The sequence below is a fragment of the Megascapheus bottae genome, chromosome 1 (assembly GCF_031878675.1).
Source record: "Megascapheus bottae isolate mThoBot1 chromosome 1, mThoBot2.hap1, whole genome shotgun sequence".
Taxonomy (NCBI): Eukaryota; Metazoa; Chordata; class Mammalia; order Rodentia; family Geomyidae; genus Megascapheus; species Megascapheus bottae.
This window is the reverse complement of record NC_143509.1, coordinates 48877422-48901167: the sequence shown is the minus strand read 5'-3', so window position 1 is coordinate 48901167 and position 23746 is coordinate 48877422. Positions and strand designations below refer to the sequence as shown.

Here is a 23746-nt window from a genome sequence, read left to right as displayed (position 1 = left end):
TAACACAGACACTTTGTTAAATATATGTATGTGTATATATAAAGATACACACACACACACACACACACACACACACACACACACACACATATATATCATTCAAGAGTCTAACAGGGAGAAATATAATTTCCCTCCCATATCTTATTTTCTTAGTGTCCCATTTCCTTTTTATAGGAATAATTACTGTTGACACTTTTATGCAGAGATTTCTTATGTGCATGTAAACTAGATGTATATAAACTCTATTCAGAGTTTGTATACAGAACGTGTTACAGCATGATCTCCCTGTTTGTATACAAACTGTCCTTTATTTGCAACAATCTAGGATAATTCTTAGCAACCACTCCACATAAGGTCTGTGATCTTCCTATTTTCAAAACAGCTGCTGAGGTTACCATCATAGCTTCCTCCTATTCTGTAAGGTGAACATAAAAACTGTATTTCATCCTACATTTAGGTGTATATTTTCTGTTTCAGTAAACATCATGGTTTATGATTATTTTTATCACATCTAGATATCCATTGGACATACTTTTTGGGTGGCGAATTCTTAGTCAAATGATAAATTTACACTTTAGTAGACCTACCTGCCTCCCAAATGAACTGTACAGTATTATCAGTTATATTTGAAAGAATGTTTCTCCATATCTATACCTCAACAAGATACTATCAATCTTTGAATTTGCCAATCTGACTTTTGTGAGGCTAAGCCAGGGACTGAATGATGTATATGAGAACAGAAAAGAGGATTTAAAAATGGATAGAAAACCAAATAAGTGTTTCAAATAGGAGATTCTATTTTTAAAATCTCCACAAATTCCCCCTAATAATACATTGATGCTGACAGTGTTTGAAGCAGCCAGCTACCTTCCATGGCAGAGTTTAAGGGCCTTAACCAACACACGCAAGGTTCTGACCTTAAGCTTAAATTCCTTGAACTCTTAGTACTTGTGAGCTTGCTCGCAACATTCCATCTCCTAACTCACAACTCTATTAGTCACGAGGAGCCATCATTCATGCCAGCCAGGTAGGAAGCATAACCTAGAAGAGCTAACAAGTACAGGGAACAGGACATAATCTGAGTCACCCAACCAGTGTCTGAGCAGGTTATCCTGAAGCTATGCCAAGAACCAGATGCTTCAGCGTAACCTTTGTGATCTCAGCGATGGGAACTTTGTGTGCCCCACTATTCCAGGTAATAATCTTTTCTTCTGCAAGTTTTTCTGAGATTCTGGGAGTCTTTGATTTACCGTGGATATGGGAGGCATAGTGCTATTTTTAATTTAGTTTTGTTACTATAGAAATAACATGATACATATCTAACCATTACTTTACTTTGTTATACTGTGAATTAAAATATATGCTATGGAGATAGGTGCTATGGCTGGGTTAATATAAAAAATGTCAACTGCTGGTCTGTAACCATATGGGATTCTTGACTGTGATTGCTGACTGATATAAATAGATCATAGTCATTTTAACATTTATTATTTTCTCTGCTTTAAATATTCCTTTCTGATCAGTACCATTACCTCTGTTACTTGAATGCAATGTATCTGAAAGTTTGGGATTTAAAGCATATTAAGACTTTTCTCACTGTTTCATAATAGTCTGAATTCCTGACAGCCAATTCAATGGCAGTAATGTGGTATCACAAAAGACCACCTACTTCTTTCTTTTCATTGTATAATGTATATAGAGGTTACAGTTACATCTGTCAGATAGTAGGTGCATTCCTCATTGCACATTGATACCATTTCTCATAGTTTTGTCTTCGTTTCCCTCCCTCCACCCCAACCCAATTATCTTGATTTCCCCCTTCCCTTATTTCAAATAAACAAATAAACATACATAATATATACCAGATAACAAAGTCAGACACAGTAACAACATGAGATTAATCATAAGGGCAAAGAAGAGAGAAATAACATAGTATATTAAGAACAAAAAACATACAAGATAAACCTTTTGTTTTCATATCCATATCCTATTTGGTCTCATCCTACGTGACCTTATGTACATAGGTTTTGTGTTATTGTGATCCTCTGCTAGAAGAGTCCAAGATGTGTACAAATTATTACAAATGAGGAAAACCACTGAGCCTAGACCACGTACTTCTTGCTAGGGTAAAAAACAGAAGAAGACAAGAAGACTAGGAAGTGACTTGGAAGTATAATTCTGGCTTTATTTGTTTATCCTTTAAGCTAAGCCCCTAATGATTACATGTAGTCATAAATAAAATTTCTTTATGGACAAAATTTGAAGGCTCATTTTCTTCTCTGTTAGTATGCAAATCTATTTGCCACATTCTAGCAAAAGAGAATGCAACTCATTTTCTCTGCTTATAAATTGTTCATTACTATGCTCTCTGATGGCCAATTCATAGCTCTTCTACTTCTCCACAAATCTCTTTTGCCTAGATAAACTTGGTGGAATAAATACAAGGTACTGAAGAAGACACATTTGATATTAAGTGGGTAGAAATACCTACCTCCTACAAAATTCCCAAGTCTATCATTTTAAAGTTTGTAGCTTCTTACTTGTCCTTAGATGACAGGGGATCGTTTCTGGAAATAAAATACATTCTTTCCTGTGACTGTGGCTGAGATATTAATCTATAAGGGTTCAATGTAGAATACTGAGATAATTGCAGTTGAGATCTCTTAAAGGTTATTACTTTTCTTCTTCTTTGATTAAGAGAAGGTTTGTAAATCCCAAATGCAATTCCATATGAGTTTATTAGGACCTTGGTATTACAGCAGCTTTAAGTCACCCTTTTGTGCATATATTTAACATGCATTCCAGCTAATAGGGTTGACTTCTGCTTCCTGTGAACTTGACTCCTTTACATAAAAATAATACAAGTAGGCCAGGAGTTGGGCCTAGTGGTAGAGTGCTTGCCTAGCATGCAGGAAGATGTGGGTTCAATTCCTCAGTACCACTTACATAGAAAAAAGCCAGAAGTGGTGCTGAGGCTCAAGTGGTAGAGCTCTAGCCCTGAGAAATTCCAAGGACAGTGCTCAGGCCCTGAGCTCAAGCCCAGGACTGGAAAAAAAATAATAATTCAAGTAGTCAGGGCAAAGTGTCTCATGCCTGTATTCCTAGCTACTTGGGTTGCTGATATGTGAGGATTGGGCTTCAAAAACAGCCAGGACAGAAAATTCCATGTGAGACTCTCATCCCCAATTACCAATCAAAAAGCCAGATGTAGAAGTGTAGCTCAAGTGGTACAGCATCAAGCCAAGCAAGAAAATCCAGAAAAGGAAAGCAAGCAAAATGCCTAGCATGCATAAAATCTCTGGGTTCAATTCCCTGGTACCGCATACACAGAAAAAACCAGAAGTGGCACTGTGGCTCAAATGGTAGAGTGCTAGCCTTGAAAAAGCCTGAGAAAAGTGCCTAGGCCTCGAGCTCAAGCCCCACAACTGGCCAAAAAGAAAAAGAAAGAAAAACAAGCAAGAACTGGAAGTGAAAGTCAGTAGTGAAACATAACAACAGCAGCAGTAGCAATAATAATACATATGAACATGCATTTTTTGTATGTGCCAGTCCTGGGTCTTGAACCCAGGAATCAAACCCAGGTCTTCGTGCATGCTAGGCAAGAACTCTACCACTAGGCCAAACTCCTGGCACATGAACATCCTTTCACTGACAAAAATGTGGAAAGAAAGCAAAAATAATTAAAGGTGTACAAAAGTTCTTAGAGTAAAATTTTCAAATCTATCCATAATATTACATAAGATAGGAAGCTGGTTCACATCTTATATCCTCTGTCACTGTTAAGTTTAAGAGTTTTTTTTTTTACTTTTTTCAATGAAAACCCAAATGTAAAACCAACAACTATGATTCAAAGTTTTTAATTAAAAAAGAAAGAAAGAAACTAATGATATAAACACATGTTGTCTCTAGGCACTGCTTGTATTAAAGGATTAGACTGATGAGATGTTTGGATTTTATTGTTCTAAACATGTGTTGCAGTTGGTGCTCTCAGATCTACTGTGTGAAGAAAATAAAATGTAAGTAACTCACTAGAGATTTCCTATGTTTATTTAGCATTAAAAAACCTGAATAAAATAGGCCCATTTGAAAGCCCACAACGAATCTCAAATGATCATTCTATTCACGTAATTTTTAAGAAAATGTCAACTAAATATTTTTAAATTGCAGATGGCTTGATTCTTCAAAACTGTTTGTTGTGGTCAGCTCTGTTAAGTAGGGGACTGGTTGATGTGTAGGTACTTTTTCCCACTGGGTCCCTTCCCCTGAGGATTCAAAGGCCCCTTTAGTTCTTGGAAAGGTGACCTTGTTGCTTCACAGTCAGGGCTATTCCAGGATGGCAATTTCCTGGATAGTTCAGTTTTGAGCACAACTCTAAATTGTAAACTGTCATACGTACATTTCAAAGGGATCCTGGTATGAATTATTTGAGTAATTGCCCCACATTTCATACTGTGTGTGTGTGTGTGTGTGTGTGTGTGTGTGTGTGTGTGTGTGCGTGTGCTATTGACTTAATGGTTTCCAAGTTCTATTTTTGACATGGGGAGAAGATGTCATTAATAATGCTGATGATGATTAATGGTAACTGTAATGCACTATGACTTAGGGCAAGTGTCAGAAAAGCACTTCTGCCAAGTGCTGTCTTCTGGTGGCTACAGCTTCTGCCAGCCAGCTTTTTCAATGATCATTTCCTATTACCCTCAAAGCCAGGGTCTATGAGTGTGGGCTCTAGAGTAACAGACAAGGCCAAGTGGGTGATACTTTAGGTCCAGGAATTATTCACCTGTTTCTAATGGCTCACTTGCTGCTTATTTAGCCTGTACCCTTCTTCAGCTCTTGCATAGCTCTCCATCTCCTATCTGAATGCATTAATTTTGGATCTTTTCCACTCTGCCTTCTGCTGTTCCTGACACAACATAAGTTTTGATTATTTGCTGCTTAACTGACTCTGGACATGATATCATGGCTGCTCTCATCTTGCCTCTTCATTTTCTGCCTTTGACCCAGAATAATAGAATAAAAAATCCATAATTGCAAAGGATCTTAAATGTCGAATCTCACTCTCTAATTAACATGACATATGATAATGGGGGACTTTTTATGCTGAGGTCACTGGTCTCCGTTTCAAGTGAAGTAATTGAGAGCCATAGAGAGATAGTAAATTAATAGGAAGACTTGAACTGATACTTAGCTATGACCCTTTTAGGACTACATAGTTTTGCAACAGTGTGTTTGTTATATTTATCATAATTTTCTTTTTGAGTGAAAACCAGAATCCACCTCAAATGCTGTTCTAAATGAGCAGGAAAGAAAGAGAAGGCAAGTGATTGAGGCATGAATACAGTGACTTCAAGGCTAGCCCAGGCTACATAATAAATAAATTAATGAGCTAAGTAAATAAGAGTAGGAAAACATAGTATGTGAGACTGTAGATTTGATCTTAGGACTGATCAAATTCTGAACCCAGCATACTAAACACAAAGTTATCTTTTTATATATCTAACTTTTAATTCATTATACATTGGAGGAGTATTTCCCTAAATATTATGTATGTAATTTACCATTAAAATAGGGGTGATATAATTGGAAACTTACACTTTCCTCAAAGGTACAGGTAGGAATTATATTTTGGTCTGTGTTGAAGACTTTTACCAAAATACTGAAGTCATGAAATCTGTTATTCTAGTTATTCCAAGAGGACTATGGAAAGGTTGTTCCAACAGAGTTTTCTTTATCAGCTTTCGTATTTGGAAAGCTTGAGGTAGGTCTGAAATTCAGTTCGAATTTTATATGTGGGTTTTACTACACTCACAGTTAAACTGATCTTACTCTTGGCTTGTTGTCTTTTTCTTCTGCTCTCCATGTTTTCACTTGAAAGTGTTACATTTTAGTTCCTTTACTTCCTCACAGCACTTTGCAGTGCAGACAGTACAGCAATAGGAAGCTAGAGCTCGTGTCTACTGCTCCAGTTTACACTGCTTGTGGTCAGTGTTGGGAGTGCATGTTTGGCTGTGGTTGCCTAGGCCACTTCCATTAAGGCTATCCTGATCAGGTTACTTAGCATTTCTGTAACTGTGTTTTCTGAATCAGAAGAGGAGGATTACAATACTCTGGCTCTACTTCTCAGGGCTGTTGTTAAGTTTGAAAGACTATACTTTCACATGAACTTGTACACCTCGGGTAGAAGGGTTTCTGGTATAGAAAAAACTATTGAACTTTTGATACTTAGATCCAAACATTCTCTGATCCAAGAAGGAAAATAAAGATCAAATGCTCTAATCAGCCATGCAAGGCAGGAATGCCTTCTACTGCATTGGAACAAGGGAAGACTCTGGTTGTTCTGACAGAGAAAGAAATGATTTCTTTCAGCATCCACTTATAAAGACTTGTGGTTATTGAAAGTCTGACGTCATTTCTCTGTGATAACTGTATTTCTTTTTTCTCTATTATTTCAGCAACCCGTTGTAATTAATCCTTTAGTAAGTTTATTTTAGAACCATGAAAAGCTTGCATACAGAATTTGAGAAATTAACATACTGTTATTAGTTAACATAACTGGTGTATAAATCAGAGTTGAATGCTCTAAAGTTTGAAGTCAAGGAAAAGTGCTCCATCATTTCATACACACACACACACACACACACACACACACACACACACACATGCGCGCGCACACACACACACGTGCATGTACACACACACACATCACATCACATCACATGCTTTAGGTAATTTGATAGGATCGACCATTTTTGCTATGGTCAGCCCCGCCATGTTCATCGACATGTATACTGATGTTTTATGTGGCTGGAAGTTGGGTAGGACCATCAGTGCATGGATCCAGGCATTTTTGTTAAGTGTTTTCTTTTCATTTTTTTGAGATCTCAGAAGTTACTTTTGAAAAGTGAATTGATAAGGAAAAGGAAATAAGCATAGAGAAGAATGTAGGTGGAGGGACAAATCTCCTTGGATAACTTCTGTTCCTTGAGCAGCTAGTCCCTTCCCCACCATCTCTCCTCACTCTGGATCTCAACTGTAAAATCAGGGTGTAAAATCCTGAGTGAAATAAATTGCCAGAAATTCTGACTTTCCATTTCTCTTCTTGCTAATAGCATCCTGGCCATTTTCTTCCTTATCAGATCCTCCACCAGAGGGTGCACAGGACTCAGAGAAGGTTAAAACAAGTTCAGGCAATTCTTAACACTGAAGACAATACTGCGTGGGCCAAAATTTAGGAAAAAAGTGAGATACGGACTACTTTTATCTTAACTTGTATAGATTTCCTTAATACGTAAAGAAAAAGAAGCAGAGATTCATATATTGAGAGAGATGAAACAACTGGCAATCCTAGCCTTCCATGTCAATATTCAAAATCAAAAAGGTTTTGAAGCCAGGATCCCAAATTCCCTAGATGCACTTGTTATTGGATTATTATGTGTTTTTAAGATTTTTAGATTTAAGAACTGTGTGTGGATACTTCTACTACAAAAGCAGCATATAGAGGTTGAAAATTTAGCTCAGTGGAATAGCACTTCCTTAGAAAGCGCAGTGCCCTGACTTCAATACTCAGCTATGCACTGACTTCAATACTCAGCTATGAAATAATAAAACAAATGTGTGTATACACTAAAAATTTAATACAAAATATATTTATACAAATAATAGAAAATGCTAAAAGGGAAAATGGCTTCTATTGCCAAGAGAAATAAGCGCTATTGGTATTTAATTGTATATTTATATCAAGTAATAGTTATTTTTGATGACATTATTGTATGTGTAAAAATAAAAACAAAGAAGGAATAAGCTCTCTAGGTCATCTTTCCTTACCAAAGATTCTAATTATAAGCATAAATGTGTATTCTTTTTTGATAGTTGGCTATCATTCTCTTATAACTTTATGCCATTAAATTTTTTAGAGCCTTAACTGCTAGATATTGGGATAGACATGTAGAATACTAGCACTGGAGATGTTAAAGCAGGAAGATCATAAGTTTAAGGCCAGCGTGGGTTAGGTACATGATTGATTTCAAAGTATACAATATACAATTTAGTTAAAAACAGTAAAATCTCCTTGTGATAGTTACTTGTATTAAGATGATTTTCAAAGTTATATATGGGTTGTCCTCTTTTACTTTAGTCATATTGACTTAAGATCTTTGTTAATTGATCTAGGGGGTCAATATTGAAATGTTAAAATGGAACAAACAAAAATGAAAAAAAAATGTCCTGACCTGGGTGATTGGCTTGTCTCTTTAGTGTTTGGGGTAAAAACAATAAGATTGAGACTTCACATATGTTAAAAAAAATCCCTTGTAACTAAGATGATGATAGACATGACACTTCCCAGCAATGCATTCACTGATATCAGTGAATAACTGTCAAACTGAAAAGCACCAAGCATTTTTTGAACAGTGACAGAGGAAGGCATGATTATGCATGGCTTCATCTTCGAGGCTGTGATGAGCAGGCATTTACTGTTCAACTTCAGGATGTAGCAATGGTGATCATATGCTGAGATCTGAGAACAATGTGCCTTCAGATGCACAGTCTATACACCCTGGCTGGTTCAGTGAACAACTCTGAGATATACAACATGTGTATCTCTATTAACTGGGGATTTAAACACATTGCCAACTTTTTGTATGCTCTTTATAAACTTTTTTCAGTAATGACTAAGTTGTGACTACCTAGTCTCACATTATTCAACCTTTTTAACCAAAGAGACAAAGTTCCAGTTGTTTGGTAACTGGGACATTGAGCCATTTCATTACTTTCCTCCCCTAGCCTGAAACCATACAAATTATTTAACCAGGAAGCAGCCCATGGTCCAGTCCTTGCTATTCTCTAGCAAGACAAGAAAGGTTAATTGACTTTTAGTCCTCCCTGGAAAATATGGATTGCAAAGAACTCTTGCTCCCTAAATAAGTAGAATGGAGGAATGATTTTCTGCCTAATATCTATGGCAAACAATTCTAAGGTGTTAGTCATACTTTCTTAAAATATAATAATATTCATAAGTCTAGAATCTAATTATACTACTGGAAACTTATCTGTCTGTATGCCTAGTGGATTCAAACTTAACCTATATAAAGTAAACAAAGGTAAGTGTTGTAGGTGGAGGGAGGAGAGGATTAGTAGATAGGAGATAGATGAGATGAGTAGAAACTTCATGTCCCCAGAGAGAAAGGTTTGGGCAACTGGAGTTGGGCAAGTGGAGTTGCCCACCACTTATTGCTCTTTCTGTATCACAGGTGTGTAAATTCCAGTGGTGAACATCCTAATGTGTGGTATATCTGGTAAGAATATACTTGATTTGTTTTATGAAACAATTCCATTGCATGCTTATTTTCCTAAATGATTTAAGCCTATGCATGAAATCACATTTTAGGAGCCATATAAATCACTATCTGTAGAAATCTCTTTCAAGCTAGAGAGTGTTAGCCAGTGTTTGTTTAAATACTTAATGTGATAGGGAAAAAATTGTCTCTAAAAGCAAGGGTTTGTGCCAAAGTTAAAGATTGGGAATTATAATTATTTTTTAATATTTCTTAATGATTCCCCCAATGATGAACTTCTAGGCGTAAAAGCTGCTCAAACTAGTAGCTACTTCTAGGACTCCAGAAATTTTGTTTTTATTTTTACAACTTTCTAAACATTGATTTTTCTATCAATTCAAAAATCAAATATTGATTGTTCTATCAATTAGTTAACTATCAAAGGCAGAAACCTTGTCTAATATCTAAAATATGTTAATGTAGTCAGTTACTACTGGTTCCCATCTATAATCCTAGCTTCTCTGGAGGCCGGGATCTGAGGATCACCACTTAAAATCAGCCTGAGCAGGATAGTCCATGAAACTCTTATCTCGAATTAATCACTCAAAACCGGAAACGTGGTGCTGTGGCTCAAGTAGCAGAGCACGAGCTGTGAGCAAAGATCTCAGGATCTGCACTCAGGCCGTGAGTTCAAGCCCTACAAATGACTATTTATTTATATTAATTTGCTGAAACATAAATTGAACTAATGGATAGAAACTTGAAAAAAAGAGAAAGAAGAAAAAAGGAGAGAAGGAAGAAAAGAAAGAAGGATGGATGGAAGGAAATTAACTTCTCTAATGACCTTTAAGTTTTGAAGGACAAAATGGTTCACCACTTGACAACAAAATCATCCCTCTCTAAGGACCTTTAATACTGCAAATTCAGTAGTCCTGTATGGTAATGGGAGTTCAACATTCCAGTTAGCTTGCAGCTCAGCTAGCAAAGTCTTGTTCACTTTCAAGGCAGTTCTATGATCTCTTAACTTCACACATGCCCCACTTCATTTTTTTTTTTTGCCTGCTATATTTGATGTCAGGTTTCTACTGCTGATTTTCCTGGTGGCTCTTCTCTGTGGGGTGGTCCTCTTCTGTCTCCAGTGCTGGCTGAAGGGACCCATGATTCACACTCAGAGACGCACCGTGGCAGTTTTTGCTGTTGGAGACTTGGACACCATTTATGGTAAGATGTTTTTTAGATTCCTCTGTGAAATCTGGAAAAACCATCCTCTAACAAGCAGATTTGTGAACCTTAAATAGTTTAAAGCTTATGAGAGATTCCTAGGCATGACTTTGAAGGAAGAGTTTGCATAGGAACATGTTAGGAAAAAGGAGACCCTAGCTTTACCACTGAGTTACCTCCTGGAATTGTTGTAATAATTTCTAGAGTAGTTTATGTGCCATAATGATGTATGTATTTGTCTAGAGTTTGTGTAATTCCTACAGGATGAACCAGCCTGAAAAGGGATGAGTGCAGAAAAAAGAAAAAAAGGAAAAAAACTAGTATATTATTTTAGTAATGTATATCTGATAGCCATGAGTATTAGGCATTAAATCACCTTCTCTATAGTATTCTAAATTTTTTAAAAAACAAGAACATACTTAAGGAGGACACTGTTTTCTTAAAAACATATTTCCACATAATTTACTTTTGATCTCCCAAGTTTCAGGAGGTAGATTTAGACTTTTCCAATATTACTTATGTTTCTTAACTATAACCTTGGAAATTGGTAATTATTTCCCATAGAAGGTGTTATCTATTTCTGTCACTCTTCTAGTAAACACACACACACACCCCTTTTCTATGTAGGTTAACTTCACAGAAATATAAGTAAGGGTGTAATAAAAATTTAGGCTGCATATTCATGGACAAACCAGCTCATTCTTGTATATAAGGTATATCCTCCTATTTTGAACTGATAGGGCCATACAGTGGGTCCTTAATGAGAGGCATTCTAATTTCTAGGTTCTAATATGTGATTCCTTCTTCATGCTTTCTTTTCATCCCAGTCCTACAGGTATAGCCTTTGAGTTTTATTTTTATTAAGAAATATGTAGACACTCTCTTACTATAGTATCTTCTATTACAATCTAAATTGGAGTCCACTGAAATAGTCATTCCTTTCTACTCATTTTCTTCTCTTGCCATGTAGGCTATCCAACCACCAACCCACTTTACTGCCCTGTCAGAGGGATATGCACAATATGCATTTAAGTTAGTAATAGCCAATTCACAGAGCCTTAGAACAAATGTTACTCCAAAGTGAACTTTGAAAATATTTTGTCTCCCTTTTCTGAAAAAAAGATAGAAAAATAATTACTTAGCAGATGCTATTCTCCATGACCTCTAGATTCTTTCAACTTCTTAATTTCAGTAATCAAATTTCAAGGGCAATATTTAGAGCAATCTGAAATGTGAAACCACATTGAATTCACAGTCATAATTAGATTCCCTTTATATCTTCACTCCCTCCTTAGTTTTTCATAAGAAAAAGTCCTTGTCTGTTGGCTATGTAGAATTCCATTGTATTACTAAACATACAGCTCCCCTATGACCCAGCAATTTCACTCCTTTACCCAAACGTCCAAAAACAAGGACATACTAAAGCCACTAGTACGATGTTCATTGCAGCACTAGTTACCATAGCGAAGATATGGAACCAACCAAGATGCCCCTCAGTAGACGACTGGATCAAGAAGATGTGGTACTTATACACAACAGAATTCTATGCTGCTACCAGAAAGAATGACATCACCCCATTTGTAAGGAAGTGAAAAACTTGGGAAAAATCATATTAAGTGAAGTAAGCCAGACCCAAAGGAATGTAAGCTGTATGGTTTCCCTCATTTGTAATAATTAGTACACATCTAGGACTCTCCTAGCAGAGGATTACAATAGCGCAAAACCTGGTACATAAGATCACATAGGATGAGACTAAATGAAAGGATCTCTAGTATATGGAAACAAGAGCTTTATCTTGTGTGATTGTTGTTCTCTTATACTATGTTATTTCTCTTCTCTTTGTTGTCCTTTGGTTAATCTCATATTGTTACTGTATCTGACTTTGTTACCTGGTATGTTGTATATACATTTATTTGTTTATTTGAAAACGGAAAGAGAAGGGGGAAAATAAGATAATTGGGAGATGGTGGGGGGGAGGGAAATGGGGACAAAAACATGAGAAGGGATATCAATGTGTGAGAAGTAATGCACCTACTACCTGACGAATGTAACTGTAAGCCCTCTACATTACCCCAACAATAAAAAATAAAATTAAATGATGAAAAAAGAATTCCATTGTATGTATATACCACATTTTCTGTATCCATTCATCTGCAGTAGGGCATCTGGATTGTTTCCATCACCTGGCTACTGTGAATAGTGAAGAGATGAACATAGCTGAGCTGATGCCCTTATCATATCTTGGGTTATGATATTCAGAATAGATGCCCAGGAGTGGTATGGTGGGATTGTTACATTTTAAATTGTTTAATCATGCAAAATAGGAATCAAATAATATAAAAAGCTACCCAATGGTTGAAGAGAAGTTCATGCAAAATTCCTACCTAGCCATGTCAATGTAGTAAGTCCTTCTTACTCATAAAACACCCACTCCTTACCACCCTCATCCCTTCTTTATAAATGAAATGGCATTCATATAGCCAGTCATCTCTATTTTTATTGTGTTGGAGTGTTTCGGTGGCAGTATTTTTAAGGTCTGTACATAATTCTCTTAGTCTTGTTTCTTGTATGTTGCTTCTGGTTGTTGTTGTTCTCTTTTTTCTTTCCTTTTCTTCTGTCTTCTTTTCTAATTTCTTGAACTGTTTTAGAATTACATTTTAATGAAATGTTTAGCTTCTTAGCTCTAGATCTTTTCATTATTCTTATTATTATTTTAGAAATAGTGGTATATGTTCTTTACATTATTGCACTATTTCATGTTTATATTTTTTTACTTACAGAAACTTGTATTTAAAGAGAATTATTTAATGCTTTTGGGGAAATATGTAGTTCAATGATCATATATAGTATTTCTAGATAATTATTTTTCCATGTATTTTTTATTGTAATTAATAGAAGTGTTACATTATATTCACCAGATAGAGGGTGCATTATTTCACATACATTGATACCCTTTCTCATGTCTTGGTCCCCACTTCCCTCCCCCTACTCCCACCCCTCATCTTGTTTCCCCCCTTCCCTATCTGATTTCAAATAACCAAATACACATATATAAATATATCCAGTATATCAGATACAAGATGAAATACTGTAACAATATGAGATGAACAAGGGACAGCAAAAGAGATGAGAGATAACATAGTACATTAAGAATAACAATCACTCATTATATGGATTTTGTTTCTATATCCTGGAGGTCCTTTCATTTAGTGTCATACTATATGGCCTTATGTATCTAGGTTTTGCTCTATTGTAAATCTCTGCTAGGAGAGCCCAAGGTTTCTACTGATTATGCCAAATGAGGGAAACCATTGAGCCTATGTTCCTTTGAGTCTGGCTTACTTCACTTCATGTGATTTTTTGTAAGTCTTTCCATTTCTTTACAAATGGGGCGATGTCATTCTTTCTGACAGCAGCATAGAATTCCATTGTGCATAAATACCACATCTTGTTGATCCACTCATCAACTGTTGTGGTTTGAGGCATGTAAAGTTCCAAAGATTACTATTCACAGAAATTAACTTTTGCTCAAGTACAGTCCAGTTACTGAGGAATAGTGTGTGTGAGGGGGGTGTAGTACAAGGAAATTTTGAATTTGGGGATCTATATATAGTTGAATTCTGCCATTTAGAAGAGGAATGAGAAATCATTTTAATGGCACTGGTAACATACTAGAATATTAAATAATGTTCGTAATCTATGCCTTCTCTTATACATAAAGCAGAAGTCAAGATGCTCCCAAAGAATACAGAAAATTGGTAGTAGGTCAGTTCAACTATTTTCATGAAGATATTGTTTGATGAATTAACCTTGGATTCCTCCCAGATTTTTATTTTCACTACATGTTGAGATAGATCTGTTCATTAGACCTAGAGCTCAGAGATTTGAACTCGAGAATCGTATGGGAACTGCCCTTAAGTAAAGGAGAGCCAAAATAAAATCTTCAATTGAACATTCAAGGCTAAAATATATTACTCATGCTAAAATATATTAAAATATGTAAAATAGGTGGTTTACCTAAACAGCAGTTCCTACCAATATTAGATAACTAATGTTTGCAGTTATCTTGATTAGAAATAGTAATGTAAAAAATTAACTACTTAGCTTGGTATCCTCATAAACGGTGCTCATGGAAGATGTTGTCAGTTCAGACTGTCTTAATATCTGATGAAAATTCAGAGCTATGAAAGTTTTTCAGATCTTAGTCTAACATGCCACATCCAATGGCTTTGTTACAGTAGCCCTAGATGATTCTGACACACCCTGAGTGGGATATAGGGGAAGAGGCATTTGCACAGAGAAAAACCAAAAGGAAAACCACATCTCCAAGCCCCCCCTCTCTCTCTCCACTTTTTTTCTGGATCAAGTCTACCTATTCTTTCTATTCTATTTTCCAGAATCTCCTCTTATTTTTCTCTTTAGTATCCATCCCTAAACCCATTTATTCTTCATGTACAATACAATCCCCATTATCCTCCCTGCTACAACTTCCAGAAATTCCACTCAGTGTCCTATGTTTACATGAGTGGAACAATTCATAGAATAGCCTCTGATTTCTTTCTAATCTCTTCATTCAATCATCAGACCGGGATAAATATGGAATTTTTCAGGTGTTTTGTCTAGAGCTTGTATTAAAAGTAAAATGATTCCTTGTTTTGATGTTGGTATTCCCCCGCCTCTTAATACTTTATCTATTTCAATAAGGATTTTAGAGATACTTCTCAATAATACATAATTTACAAAAAAACACAGATTTATGTTGGGCACCAGTGGATCATGACTATCATCCTAATCACTCAGAAAGCTAAGATGAACAGATTGTGATTCAAAGCTATTCCTAGCAAGACAGTAAAGTCCATAAGATTCTTCTCTCCAGATTGTTGTTCTTAATGTACTATGTTATTTCTCTTTTCCTTTATTGTCCTTTGATTAATCTCATATTGCTACTGTATCTGACTTTGTTACCTGGTATATTATAAATATGTTTGTTTGCTTATTTGAAGTGGAAAAGGACTGAGGGAAACAAGATGATTGAAAGGTGGTGGGGGACAAAAACATAAGAAGGGGTATCAATGTGTGAGAAGAAATGCACTCACTATCTGGTGAATGTAACTGTAACCCCTCTATATATTACCTCAATAATAAAAACAAATACAATGGGAAAAAAGTTGCTTCCCTCCAGCTAACCGACAAAAAGCCAGAAGAGAGAGGGGACTAGCTCAAGTGACAGAGCCAAAAAGCTAAGGAGGAGAACCCAGCCTCAGGTACTAAATAAATTAGTAAATAAGACATTTAGAGTTTGGGTTGGAGAAGTGAATGAAAAGACAAGCAAAGCTGGAGATAGACAAACAATTTAAAAGCCCTCACTTTAGTTTGTCAATACTTCAATAGAAAATATCAAATGTCTCTAAAAGCTGTGGGAGTCTTTTATGTGCTTTGTGGATGAAAGCTGGGCCCCTAAATCTGTGATGGTCCCTGCCTTTCTTGAGCAAAGAGCAGGGTGAGGCCCACAAAAACTCTCCCTGGGATAATCCTTTTAGCTTAGCTTCTCTGGTCCTACAGCCCTAACAATGGTGCCTTTTCAACTACCAAAATACCCCTGACCCCCTTTTGCCTGCAATTTCAGAAATAATTTGCCTTTTACCTCATTTTAGAAAATAAAAAGAGAAATACTGATCTTCTGGCTATGATTAAATGTGAATACTCTGAGCTTGGGAGGGACAGAGGGCTGAAGGGAACTGAATAAGAAGAGTAGGTCCTCATGCACTGCCTTGTTCTCCCACCAGGATTCCCCAGCTCATTTATTTTATGCTCCTTTAGAGAACTTACCCCAGCATTTCATAATTACATGTAAGTCATTTGGAACTGATTTTAGGTAAACACAAAGAATATTTCATTCACACACATTCATAAAAGGACATGACTATATTCATGGTTCAGATTTATTGAGTGTTTACATTGAATAACACCTCAAATGTCAAAAATTTTATTCTCCCTTACAAGTCTCTAAGAAGTTTACCATCATTCTTAACATAATGGGAGGAAAGGTAGGCCTATAGAGAAAATAACAGGAGATAGCAAAGGTGTGACTCAATTGCATACCCTTTCAAGCATTCCCATATGTAAGAAGGGATAAGATTTTAAAAAATAAAATAAAGGAAGGTGTGAGCAAGTACAGGGACATACACACTGGGGATCTTAGCACCTGGAGGGCTGAAACAGGAGGATTACAAAACTAAGGGCGTGAATAAAGAGAGAAGAACAAAGTGGTCTTAGAAAAGGTACAGTAAGATACATCAAATCTCTTGTAATTATTCTGTGTATATGTATGTGCATGTGATAGTCTTAGGGCTTAACATAGGTCCTAGGCACTCTTTCTGAGCTATTCTACTCAGGAATAGTTCTCTACCATTTAAACCCTAGTTCCACTTCTAGCTTTTTTGGTGACTAATGGGAAATAAGACCCTCATGGACTTTTCCATTCTTAGAAAAGCTTGTTAGCTAGTCAGCCTTTCTAGCTCTGAGAACTGGTATCCTCAGGTCTCAGCCTTCGGAATTGGGATTACAGATAAAAGTCACCTGGAATTGTTCTTAACTGCATGAGGAATTTAAATTCTGGCTATAAAAAAACTCAATGAAAATAGTACTGTTATAATGTCTTAGCTAACAGCTCTGGAAAAAAAAAACACACATTTTGACAAGCATTTTGGTTTGTTCTCTTAGATTCTTAACTATTGAAAAAATGAAATAATCCCTGATTCACCTACACCAAGCCAAATAAAATTACAGGTAAACATGCTTTGGAAACATTGAAAATGGACGTATACTCAATTTCTAAAAGCTTTCTAAGCATCTTGGTTTTGTTCTGTGGCATTCATAAGAGATCTAAGACCATAAGCCACATTAATAGGAAGGAGATAATATAATTTTCTACCAAAGGCAGTGATTGTGAAGATGCTACCCCCTGGAACATCATATTGATAATATTGGCACCGGAAATAAATTAGTGCTACAACAAAAAATAAGTATGTAAATCTGATGAATCAACCACTTCTAGGCAGGAAGCTAAGTTACTATTGACTTTGTATTGCCTACATCAGAAGCAGTCTCCAGGAAAATAGCCAATGTCCAATAGAATTCCCCATGGAAGCCAGGCTTATGCCTGTTATCTTAGCTACTCAACTGACTGAGAACTAAGGATCACCATTTGAAGACAATCCAAGCAAGAAATTCTGTAAGACTCAGATCCATTCAATCACCAAAATGCTGAAAGTAGAGCTGTGGTCAACTAATAGGGAATTAACCTTGAGCAAAATCTAAGGGACAAGTATACTCTTTTGACCTTTTCCATTCGAGGTGTTAACATGACAAATTAAACAGATTCTGAACATTCACTCAGACAGACCAGAGGAGGATATTCTTAGAAGAAATTCACACTGTCTGAAGAGCTATGTGCATATCATCAAATAAAGTAATGTTTATTGAAATGAGCTCAAAGAAATGGAAACAAGAGATTTTGTTTGTTATGTTGCTTTCTTTTTGTTTTATTTTGCTTTTTGTTTTCTCCTTTTTAAAATTTTTGCAACTTTTGTCTTGTGTGTAAGTTTATCTGTTTGGGGGAGGGTAAGGGGAGCACAGAACTGGTGGGGAAAAGGGTGAACAAATGCAGCAGTGATAGGCACTAGACCCTATGTTGAAAATGAACTATACAATTTGTGGGGGGAGGGAAGTCAAGAGGGGAAAACCTGGGAGAAAATGATAGAAGTGGCGACACTATTCAAAAAGAAATGTACTCATTACCCAACTTAAGTAATTATAACTTCTCTGTACATCACCTTTACAATGAAAATAAATCTTGTTTTATAAAAACAAAAACTAATGGGTAGCTTCCAGGTGCTGAGTTCATGTTCCAACATTGGCTCAAACATACAAAACAAATTCACAATGGAGAAATAAACTATCACTCTGCTTAATCAAGTGACACAGACTTAAAATCTGACCAAACTTAAAATCTGCCAAAGGCTTTACTCCATGGTATAGTTTATATAATCTTTTCCTTTGTATCTAATAATAATAATAACAACTAAATAATTATTTAACCATTAAAATAGGATAAACATAAAAGAAGAACCCATACCTATCCTTCACATATTCTTAATTAATAGTAATATTGAAATAAGGAGACTAGTCTGAGTAATATCACCTTGCTGAGTGGCAGGGGCTTTTCACACAGCTCTCAAAAGCCTAGAGGTAAGTACAGGCCATGTTGGAATTGCAAATGCATAGTGTTATATAGGCCCAGGAGAGCTCTGCTGTAGAGAATATGCAGACATGACATGCTGTTTGTCCCTTTATAGTTTGCCTTCCTCTACTCGGTTGTCTCCCCATCACTGCTCTGCCCCACCCATTATGTGGTAGTCACTTTTAAAAGCTTTGTGGAAACTGCATTCTGGGATGGAGGTCTTCGGGACCAGAAGTCCACCTGCAGTTACTGACTTTCTAATAAAGACTTCCAACTGGACCTCTCAAGATGTAGTGTTTCATGCATGAATTCTCATATGAGATTACAAGAAGAACATCGTTGTGCTAGTAGTTATAATATGACCTTGTTTCTGGACATTTGGGTAAATGTCAAGGAATGGGATTGCTGGGTCACAGGGGAGCTCTGTTTAGTCTTTTGAGGAATCATCATACTGCTTTCCAGAGTCACTGAACGAGTTTACATTCCCACCAATAGTGTAGTTGTGATCCCTCCTGGCCACATCCCCACCAGTATCTGTTGTTATTAGATTTCTTGATCATGGCCATTCTAACTCGAGTGAGGTGGAATTTCAAAGTTGTTTTGATTTTCATTTCTTGTATGGCTAGAGATGTGTCTATTGGCTGTTCTTATTTCCTCTTCAGAGAAATCTCTCTTTAGCCCACCTTTTAATGAGATGGTTGTTTCTTTGAGGATTTCTTTGGAGGGATTCTTTTTTTTCTCTTTTGCCAGTCTGGGGCTTGAGCTCTGGGCCTCAGAACTGTCCTTGGGCTTTGTGAAGGCTAGTGCTCTACCACTTGAGCCTCAGCACCATTTCTAGCATTTTTCTATGTATGTGGTAAGGAGGAATCAACCCTGGGTCTTTGTGCATGCTAGGCAAGTATTCTACCACTAGGCCAAACTCCCGGCCCCCAAGAGATTCAGTTTTTTGAGCTGTTGGTATATTTTAGATATGAGGCCCTTGTCTGTTTTATGGCTATTGAAGATATTCTACTCTGTGGGCTTTCTATTTAACTTGATAGCTATGCCCTTTGCCCTACAGAAGCTCTGCAGTTTAATGCAGTCCCATTTGTCCAAACTTTCTCTAATTTGTTGTGTTTCTGGACCTTGATCAAGAAAGGTTTGACTTATTCCAATGAGTCCTAGAGTATTTCCTATTCCTTCCTGTACAGTTTTGAGGGCGTCTGCTTTTACCTCAAGGTCTTTGATCCATTTGGAATTAATTCTGTTGCATGGTCACATATAATGATCCAGCTTTAGTTTTCTACAGGTGCTTAAACAATTCTTCCAGCACCATTTGTTAAAGAGGCTGACTTTCTTCCATGTTATTTTTTGACAAGCTTGTCAAAGATTAGTTAGCCATAGGTCTGTGGGTTGATTTCTGGGCCTTCAGTTCCAATGCATTGGTGCTCAGGCCTCCCTCGTTTGTAATAATTAGCACACATCTAGGATTCCCCCAGTAAAGGATCACGATACCTTAAAACATATGTACAGATGGTCATATAGGATGAGATTAAACAAAATGAACTCTATGATATGGATACAAGAGGTTTAGCTTTCTGAATATTTTTCTTAATGTACTATGTGAAGTTATTTCTTTACTCTCTTTTTTTTCCACTTATGGTTAATCTCATGTGGTTACTATATCTGACTTTGTTAACTGGTATACTGTATATACACTTATTTGTTTATTTGAAATAGGGAAGGGAAGGAGGAAAACAAGATGATTAGGAGAGGGAGGGGGAGGGAAAGGGGGACAAAAACATGAGACAGGGTATCAAGGTTCGAGAAGTAATGTACCCATTACCTGACGATTGTAACTATAGCCCCTCTATACATTATCCTGACAATGGAATACATTAAAATAAATTTCACCATAAAAAGATTACAAAAAGAAAAATGAAACTTAACTGCATGTTAGGTCTTAAACACTGCATTCATTTATTACTCTTACAGAGGTAAATACTATTAGTAGACTTTCGTTGTGTAAGAGAAACCTGGAGTAAATAAATATTGTTTGATAGGATGTAGGTGGATTCTTGAAATAAATAAAGTTGTAAGCAAGGTAATGGAACAAGAGGTGAAATTTATATCCAAAATATAGCACTATTCTTCACATGCCATAATGGTAATAATAATAATAATAATAGTTATAATGGTAGATTATATTTTGCTCCGAGGACAAGGAAAATAAATAAGACAAACACAAATTATAAAAATCCAAATTGCTAAATTTTCATTATCCAAAATAACCATTTTGAGTGATCTGTAAATGGATTTCAGTGATACAACTATGCCTAAAAGCTAATATTCAGTAATTATGGCAGGATCTTCAGAATTTTTGAACTAACAAATCTTAATCCTTTAAAGAATGTCAGCCAAATTCTTCTCTCCAAGGACAGAGGAGACTATTTTGGGCCTGCAGTCCTTGTAGTCTCTGGAGAACCAGGGGCTACTCACCTCTGCCACTGTGGTTCAACCGCATCCACAATCAATATGTAAATGACTGAGTATGCTTGTGTTTCAATTAAATTGAACATATACAAAAGTCAAAGGTAGGATTTAGTTCAAGGGCTTTCTTTTTTAAAGATGAATTTAAGATTGTTGCTACTGTTTGAGGAAGGAGTCATTAAAAATTATTAAAGTAAAGTAAAAATCCAGGTAGAAAAGATGTATACATAAAGAGGGCTAGGAAATATTAGTACTGATTTCTTGTGTGTCTTTAAAATAGTGCTTTAAAGGAAATAATAGAGTTTTTTAACTACTGGAATAAATTCAAGGTCTTTCAAGGTGACAAGTTCGGAATGAAAAGGCTTGATTTTTGTATTGAATGGCTTTAGTGTGAATAATCAAAAGGTCAGAAACTTTAACTTCAAAATAGTGTTTTACTCTGTAGAATATCCTCTAAAAGTTATGTGGCATATTTTAAATAGAAGATTTCACCATTTATGTTAACATGCTTGCTATTCATAACAAGCAGATATTTAAATTTTTGATTGCCAGGCATTAGTTACTCAGGCCTATAATCCTAGCTCATCAGGAGACTCAGATCTGAGGATTCATGTCCTAAGCCAGCCCAGTAAAGGAAGTCCACAAGGCTCTGGTCTCCAATTAATTAGCAAAAAGCTAGATATGGAGATGCAACTCAAGTGGTAGAGTACTAGACTTGAACACAGAGCCAAATGGGAACTTGAGGTCCTGAATCAAGGCCCCCAGTATCAGCACAAAGCAAGACATGAACAAAACAAACAATATTTTTTTAAACTGTATCTGCATTCACTATAATCTGTGATCATACCATAACTAAAAATATTAATGTTGAATAACATTTTAAGGTTTCTAGTGAGATTTTCATTTCCCAGGATTGGATTATGAGCTAAAATTTATCAGTATCACAGGAATTTGTTTTTGTGATCCCTGAAAGAAAGGATTTTCTCTAATTTCAGATGTTCAACTGTGAATGCTCCCCAATGGTTAGTATAATGAGTTAATTATAAGAAATTTTCTTGCTTTCATGACTAGGCTAACAGCAGAGAGCAAGATGATTGTAAACCTTAAGTACAAGTAATTTTCTGTTGCTTCAGTGAACCGAGAAATGCCCAATATCATCAGGCAGTTCATACACTTCTGTTTTATGCTGACTAGAACTATTACTTTTCTTCATCTTTTCTTCCCCAGGGACAGAAGCAGCTGTGAGGCCAGCTGTTGGAGCTCACCTTCACACTCAAAACCATGACCTATGTCCTGTTCCTGGTTTTGGTATATTGGATTCTCCACCTCCCTATGAAGAAATTGCAAAAACAAGCCAGCTGTAGATCTGGATCATCAACACAGAGTACTAGAAATATTCATAGTTCGAAAACATCAAACTTGGACCGGAAAGAACTTGCCTAACAAGTTCAATGTCCTAGATTTGATCCCAGTACCAAAAAAGAAAGGACAAAAAACAAAGCAAAACAAATCAGAACAAAACAAACAAGCAAAAAATGGACACACACACTTAAAAAATCAGATGTAGGAACAATTCTTTCAAATTAGTATCTGATCATAGGGGAGTTCTATGTTTAGTCTTTTGAGGAACTGCCACACTGCTTTCCATAGTGGTTGAACGAGTTTGCACTCCCACCAACAGTGTAGTAGTGATCCCTCCTGGCCACATCCCCTCCAGCATCTGTTGTCATTCGTTTTCCTGATCCTGGCCTTTCTAACTGGAGTGAGGTGGAATCTTAGAGTTGTTTTGATTTGCATTTCTTTTATGACCAGAGAGGTTGAGCATTTCTTCATGTGTCTATAGGCCATTTTTGTTTCTTCTTCAGAGAAGACTCTAAGTCTTTGGCCCATTTTTTAATGGAATGGTTGTTACTTTGGAGGTTAGTTTTGGAGTGATTCAATTTTTTGAGTTGTTGATATATTTTAGATATGAGGCCTTTACGTTGTTTGGTTGGTGAAGATCTTCTCCCACTCTGTAGGCTTCCTGATTAGTTTACTAGCTATGTCCTTTGCCGTACAAAAGCTCTGCAGTTTAATGCAGTCCCACTTATCCAGCCTTTCTCTGATTTGTTGTGATTCTTGGTCCTTATTAAGAAAGTTTCGACCTGTGCCAAGGAGGCCTAGTGTATCTCCTATTCCTTCCTGTAAAGTTTTCAGTGTGTCAGCTTTTACCTCCAGGTCTTTGATCCATTTGGAGTTAATTCTAGTGCAAGGTGACAAAGAAGGATCCAGCTTTAGTTTTCTGCAGGTGCTTAACCAGTTCTGCCAGCACAACTTGTTGAAGAGGTTGTCTTTCTTCCATTCTATTTTTTTGGCTCCCTTGTCAAAGATAAGGTGGCCATAGGTCTGTGGTTTAGCAATTCCACTACTTGGCATTTACCCAACCAACCAGAAACAAGGACATAATAAACCCACTAGCACAACAATGTTCATTGCAGCACTATTCACCATACCAAAGATATGGAACCAACCTAGATGTCCCTCAGTTGATGAGTGGATCAAC

The 23746-nt window shown here is 36.4% G+C and overlaps 1 protein-coding gene across 3 annotated transcripts; it reads left to right on the top strand.

Moving 5' to 3' along the window:
- Positions 1-1014: 1014 nt before the first annotated feature.
- On the top strand, positions 1015-22759 carry Tmem207 (transmembrane protein 207). Of its 3 annotated transcripts, none has more exons than XM_090331776.1 (5): positions 1015-1195; positions 3979-4016; positions 9249-9293; positions 10351-10493; positions 22432-22759. In XM_090331776.1, the coding sequence occupies exons 1-5, from the start codon at positions 1121-1123 to the stop codon at positions 22566-22568; spliced, it is 438 nt and encodes a 145-aa protein (XP_090187902.1). In that variant the 5' UTR covers positions 1015-1120; the 3' UTR covers positions 22569-22759. The 3 variants fall into 3 exon arrangements, with proteins under 3 accessions (XP_090187902.1, XP_090187895.1, XP_090187911.1); XM_090331769.1 differs by lacking the exon at positions 22432-22759 and adding an exon at positions 11943-12426; XM_090331785.1 differs by lacking the exon at positions 22432-22759 and adding an exon at positions 11943-12426 and having other exon boundaries at positions 1112-1195; positions 3910-4016.
- Positions 22760-23746: the final 987 nt, after the last annotated feature.

What these genes read in the sequence shown, in the direction of transcription:
- Tmem207 (XM_090331769.1), top strand. Translation starts at nt 1,121, where the DNA reads ATGCCAAGAACCAGATGCTTCAGCGTAACCTTTGTGATCTCAGCGATG. An exon ending in CTGTGTGAAGAAAATAAAAT is followed by an intron (nt 4,017 to 9,248) that starts GTAAGTAACTCA and finishes TCTGTATCACAG; the next exon opens with GTGTGTAAATTCCAGTGGTG. An exon ending in AGACTTGGACACCATTTATG is followed by an intron (nt 10,494 to 11,942) that starts GTAAGATGTTTT and finishes TGTTCATTGCAG; the next exon opens with CACTAGTTACCATAGCGAAG.